The sequence below is a fragment of the Chaetura pelagica genome, unplaced genomic scaffold (genome assembly GCF_000747805.2).
Source record: "Chaetura pelagica isolate M959 unplaced genomic scaffold, ChaPel_1.0 scaffold290, whole genome shotgun sequence".
Lineage (NCBI taxonomy): Eukaryota > Metazoa > Chordata > Aves > Apodiformes > Apodidae > Chaetura > Chaetura pelagica.
In genome coordinates this window covers 63,130-68,705 of record NW_009951792.1, presented here as the reverse complement: position 1 = coordinate 68,705, position 5,576 = coordinate 63,130, and the positions used below count along the sequence as shown (strand labels likewise).

At 53.6% G+C, this 5,576-nt stretch overlaps 1 protein-coding gene across 2 annotated transcripts in view; it reads left to right on the top strand.

Moving 5' to 3' along the window:
* Positions 1-5,576, top strand: part of OGDH (oxoglutarate (alpha-ketoglutarate) dehydrogenase (lipoamide)) — a 33,488-nt gene that overhangs the window by 19,335 nt on the left and 8,577 nt on the right. For both annotated transcript variants that reach the window (XM_010000309.1, XM_010000385.1), the window contains exons 4-7: positions 2,230-2,345; positions 3,527-3,681; positions 4,103-4,249; positions 4,720-4,810. In XM_010000309.1, coding sequence (XP_009998611.1) covers positions 2,230-2,345; positions 3,527-3,681; positions 4,103-4,249; positions 4,720-4,810 — 509 coding nt within the window. The remainder of the gene's footprint in view (positions 1-2,229; positions 2,346-3,526; positions 3,682-4,102; positions 4,250-4,719; positions 4,811-5,576) is intronic.

The window sequence follows — 5,576 nt, the reverse complement described above, 5'->3', positions numbered from 1 at the left end:
TTCCCTGCCCACCCCAGATCTCGCAGTGTTCAAGGAGCGGCTGAGAGTGTTAACAGTAGGAGGTATGCAATTAATGAGCTTTTAACCCTCTGGAGTGCAGGACTCTCTTTGAATAGGTTATGCTGGGCATGTCTGGAGCTGGTAAAGTGGTCTCACACCACTCTTGAGTTTTGTAACATGGTAACTTTTAATTCCCACTGAAAGTCCCAATGTGGGTGCTTGGTTAGTGGTGCCTCACCTGTAGAGATCCCCAGAGTAGAACCTCGCTGGCTTTTTCTGTACAGTGTGTTTGCATGCCTAGCTTACTAGGAGACACATTTTGTTGTGAACATTCATTTGATGAAGCCTGAATCTCCCTAGTTGGTTCAAATCTAAAAATCCAAGCTGTCTTCTCCTGACTCTGCCCTGGTTTTGTCATGGTGAAAATTTGGCAGCTCATCCCCAGCCTTCCCCCCAGCTGATGGTGTCACTGCCTAGAAATACTGAGCACTGTCAAAAAAGCTGGCAGGCCGCAGCCAAGCAGAAGCAGAGTCCTGAAAACTCCTTGTAAAATCTGATACTGCCCAAGGTGCTCCTGAATCTTCAAACCAGTGTGGCAGAGTGAGCTGGAGCCCTGTGTCATGGGGCTTGGAGCCACAGCAAATTCCTGAGGCTTCCCTGAACCCTCCAGCCAGCAGCTTGACTGAGATGCTCCCTAATAATGTGGCCTTTCTCCAGGAGTTCTGTTTCACCATGCAGAAGTCCTGAAGAGATGGTACTGGACCCTCAGCTTCTGCCAGCTGTGGGTCAGTGCTCCCAGGCACTGCTCTGGAGCTCAGCTCACCAAGGTCTGGCTTCCTTTCCTGGCAGCATTCAGGAGGGTGATGTGGGCAGGAGAGGGGATTAATGAGGTGGCAATGAGGAGAACCTCCACTTGGGCTTGCTGTGGGTGTTCCCTGCCTCCAGCAGACGCCATCCTCGAGGACGAGCCGTGGCCAGCCCCATCTCCAGCTCGCCCTCCGTTCTGACCAGAGAGTGAGGGATGGACTCTTTTTAGATTAAATTGAAATCTGAAGAGGCAAATTTCTGCCTTACTTTGCCCAGAAGAAGGTGGCTTATGCTGCCCTGCATTGTGTAGTGGGGGCATCCCCTCACTCACTCCCCAGGACACCCCAGACTGGGACATGGGGCTTGTTCAGGGAGAGCTGGGAGGAGTGGGGGCGTCTCTGCCTCCTCTGGGTTAGATCAACAAACCCTGGGTTAGATCAACCCATTTGGCAGGATCAGCAGGAGCCTAAGGGAGGGATTTGGGCTCTGGGCTGGCAGCTCCACTCTCCCACCCCCCTTTCCACTTCAAAATGGTCTTACGCTCCCCTTCCTGGCTCTGCTTCTGCCTTGCTGCATCAGTTCAGCCAGTTCATTGTCCTCCTTCTTCGTGCCTCAGTTTCCCCAAAGACATCCAGGAGTGTTAGCAGGTGCTGGGGCAGCAGTGGTGGCACTGGGGCTCACCTGCAGCACCAGACCCCAGGGTGGGCTCCAAGCCCCTTGTCACCCTTTGTCTGGAGCCATCTGCAAACCACAAGGAGCCAGCACTAAAAGCAGAGGGTTTGCTGATCAGAGACTGAGCCAACTCATTGAAAAGCTGTTAATCAGGCGAGGGGGGGTCTGGGCAGCACCCCCTGTGGAGCTGGCTGGCTGCCCCACTCCCGGGCTGAGCTATTCAGGAGAGTCCGTTGCCTGTTGCCATTTTCTCTCACTTCTCTTTCTCTTCCTCTTTGGGATCTGTCTGTTTTAACCATTTCCTTCTCCATCCTGACTCTTCATTTTTAATTCCCACCATGTGGTGACATCTCGGTGGTTCTTGGTGACTCCTCAATTCCTCTGTTTCTTTTCTCTCTCCTCTGTTATTTTTTGTGTTCTTGGGGCTACAACTTTCCTGACTGTCACCCTGGATTGTAATTACCAATTTACATGTGTATAAATATTGCTTTGTGGTTTGTTTCCTACATGACCTTTCATAATAACCTTGTTCTGTGCTTAATGTCTTTTTGTTTAATTACTGCTTGGTTTTTATCCATATAAACCTCCTTCATGCTCATTTTTGGTTTTATGCTGCCCTTTTTTTTTTTTTTCTGTCCCTTTCCCGCCTCTCCTAAATGCACCTGATCCCTGCCTGCTGGTGTTCCCCTCTCCCCCTTCTTTCTTTCTCTCTCTTGCTTTTGCTTGTCCCACCCATGAAAAATCCTGCAGGCTTTTATGGACTGGATGAATCTGACCTGGACAAGGTCTTCCACTTGCCCACGACCACTTTCATCGGTGGAAACGAATCTGCTCTTCCTCTCCGGGAAATCATCCGCCGGCTGGAGGTGAGAAGAGGCAGGGGGGGCTGTGTCAGACCCGTTGGCAGTCTGAAGCTGTGGCTCTTGTGTTTTGGAGGTCCTGGGCTCCGCTGCTGCCCCCATCCTGGCCCAACTGGACTGTTTTAAGCTTGTCAGGCTGGGAGCTGCTCCTCAGCATTTGACCCATTTCTAGCAGCTGCTCCACATTACCTGCTCATCTCTGACCACCTCCAGCCTTACGCTGTGTCAGGGCAACATGTTTGGGCTACCCAAGATGGAACAAACCCCAGGCAACTAAGCATTGTGTTTTTAGATACCTCTCCAGTGACGTTTTCCAGTTTAAAGCTGGAGACAGTTCTGGGAGAGAATGGGGCTGGACTGGAGGCAGGTGAGATCCCTCCATATTGTGCTGCTGTGCTGTTGCTCTGCATGGTGGCCCCTTGCAGGGTCTTGGTGTAGAAGCTCCAGCTGAAGGCTGGCGCTTCCACTTCTTGCAGCTGTCCTGCTCTACCTGGTCTGAGAGCACAGATGGCTCCCAGGCAAGCTGCAGACTCACTCACGTATCTCTGCTGAAATAGGTTGACCTTGGGAGAAGCAAAGCTGCATCAACATCTTGATGAGATAAGCTGCAGGAATGGGCTGCTTATTTTTTGGGGGAGGTTTTCTGGATTCTTTCCCCATCATACCAAGTGGGTTGTGGACCTGGTGACAGTTGATGCCACCAAGAGGAAAAATCTGGCCTCCAGGGTGGCTATGAAGGACTTGAGGGTCTGATCCTGGGCCCCTCAGGGAATGAGAGTTTTGATGCTAGGTCATGCACAGTCCGAGCTGCCCCACAGTTTCTCAGGCGATCCTGTACAGCGTCCCCTTTTCTAGGGGGACAGAACAGCTCCAACCAGGCTCCCAAAATGGGGCTGGTGCAGGGCTGGTGCTACTCAATGGTCTCCCCTGGCTGCCCTCACAAGCTGCACTTGCCCATGTCCAGACAGGGTTTGCCTATGTCCAGGCAGCACTTGCCCACGTCCAGGCAGGGTTGCCTATGTCCAGGCAGTTGTGTCTCCTCTGGGGCAGAAGGGCTATCTCACTGAAGGGTGAAACAGTGAAGGAGCCTGTGGCCCACGTGTTGTCACACATGTGCTTGTCTTGCGGGAGGTGTGGAGGGGCTGTAGCTCCAGCTGTTGTCTCACGGATCTTCTCCTGGGCGTCAGATGGCCTACTGCCAGCATATTGGGGTGGAGTTCATGTTCATCAATGACCTGGAGCAGTGCCAGTGGATCCGGCAGAAGTTTGAGACACCAGGCATCATGCAGTTCACCAACGAGGAGAAGCGCACGCTGCTGGCCAGGCTGGTCCGCTCTACCAGGTACCTTCACCTTCCCCTGATCTCCCATTTCTGCACTTGGTGCTTGCAGCTGAAACGATGCTATCACCACTTGAGTCACATCTTGATGTCATTGTCATGGTCAGCTTAATCAGCAGGGTGACGCCAGTGAGCTGCTGGGCTGGCAGGCTCAGGGGCTGGCAAAGAGCCTGAGAACATGGATGATCTTGAAAGAAAAGGTCTAAAAATAAGATTTAAGTGCAGCACAGTGTCAGGGTGGGGGAGCAGCTGGCCAGACTCTGCAGGAGGAGACAGGAGTGACTAGGACAGCTGTCAGGCTGCAGTGATGCCTGCTTGAGCATCACAGGTGCTGCAACTCCCTCAGCGTGGTCCCCATCCTTCCTTTGGTCTCTGCCCCTGGCTGCAGCCTTGGCACTGCTTCCAATCCCCTTTTGCCTTCCAGGTTTGAGGAGTTCCTGCATCGCAAGTGGTCTTCAGAAAAGCGTTTTGGCCTGGAGGGCTGTGAAGTGCTGATCCCAGCCTTGAAGACCATTATTGACAAGTCTAGTGAGAAGGGAGTGGACTATGTTATCATGGGGATGCCCCACAGGTAACCCTGCTCTCCTCCATGGTGGCACAGGGAGCACAGAGAGGGAGATGCTGAGGGGTCTGAGGTACACTGGTTTCTGCCATGGCCTGACTGGGCTCAGCTAGTGGTGATCCTCAGCTGGAGATCTCTAGGCCATGGCTGCTCTCTGCTTGTCCCTGTGTTTTCAGTTCCCACCCCTTTGGAAATTCATCCAGAGTGGGCTGGTGCCTGGAACAGAAGAGCTGACATCCCAGAGCAGTATTAGACCTGCCCACTGCAGGGCAGTGCTGTGATGCAGCAGCAGTTGGTCTGTCCCCGTGTGGAGGGGTCCACGCTCTGCTTCTGGGGTGTAACCACAGGGCTCCTTCTCCAGGTGACCCTGCAGCTGTTGGGTTGTGTTTCTCTGTGTGACAGGAGCAATGGCAGGTCACCCTCAGAACTAAATGCCAGGCCAGTGCTGCTGGTTGCCAGGAATTGTCTTGCCTTTGCAGGGGACGCCTGAATGTTCTTGCCAATGTGATCAGAAAAGAGCTGGAACAGATCTTCTGCCAGTTCGATTCCAAGCTGGAGGCTGCTGATGAGGTGAGGCTCCTCCTCTGTCTGTAGCAGGCTGCTGTCACCTGTCCCCATGCGGTCCCTGAAGGCTATGGCTGTACAGCGTTAGCTGGGTTGTGCCACTGCTTGTGGTGGCATGTGTCCTGACTGCTGCCAATACTCCTGGCACAGGCTGGGTTGTTAGTGGCTCTTCATGGGTTTAAAGCAGCCTTGGGGTGAGCAAGGAGGTGCAGAGAGGGCAGCCAGGAGCAGGGATTGGCCTGTGTCCTTGCAAAGCCCCTGGTCCCTGGAGAGGGCCCAAAAGCAGCTCCAGAAGCCCTGAGGCTGGAACCACTTGTGCTGCAGCCTCTGTCACTGCCATACACTCGTGCTCCACATCATTAGCCAGGATGATTTGGCTTTTGGGAAACTGAGCTGGGCTGGCTTTAGACCCCCATGCCCTTCAGGTGGGGTTTTGGGGTAAGGAAGTAGCAGCTGATATGCCAGGACTGAGAAGGGCAGCATGTTGTGATCAGTGCCAGGGGTGTTACCCCAGCTCTGTTTTCCAGTGTCTTCTTCAAACCCACCACACTTTCTTCTTCCCCTGCACCTACAACCTCCCATTAGGAGGGCTCAGTGTGTGTCTGGGGTTTGTTGGCACCTGGGACAGGTGACTTTTGCCTTGTCAGCTCCTGAAGTCAGTGGCTGCTGCTTTTTGCGAGTGCCTCCAGAAATTTCCCCCTTCTTCCAGCCCCTTCGGCCAGCGCTGCCCCACCTCAGGTCTCCTTCTGTGCCCCCAGAGAAGCTCACATTC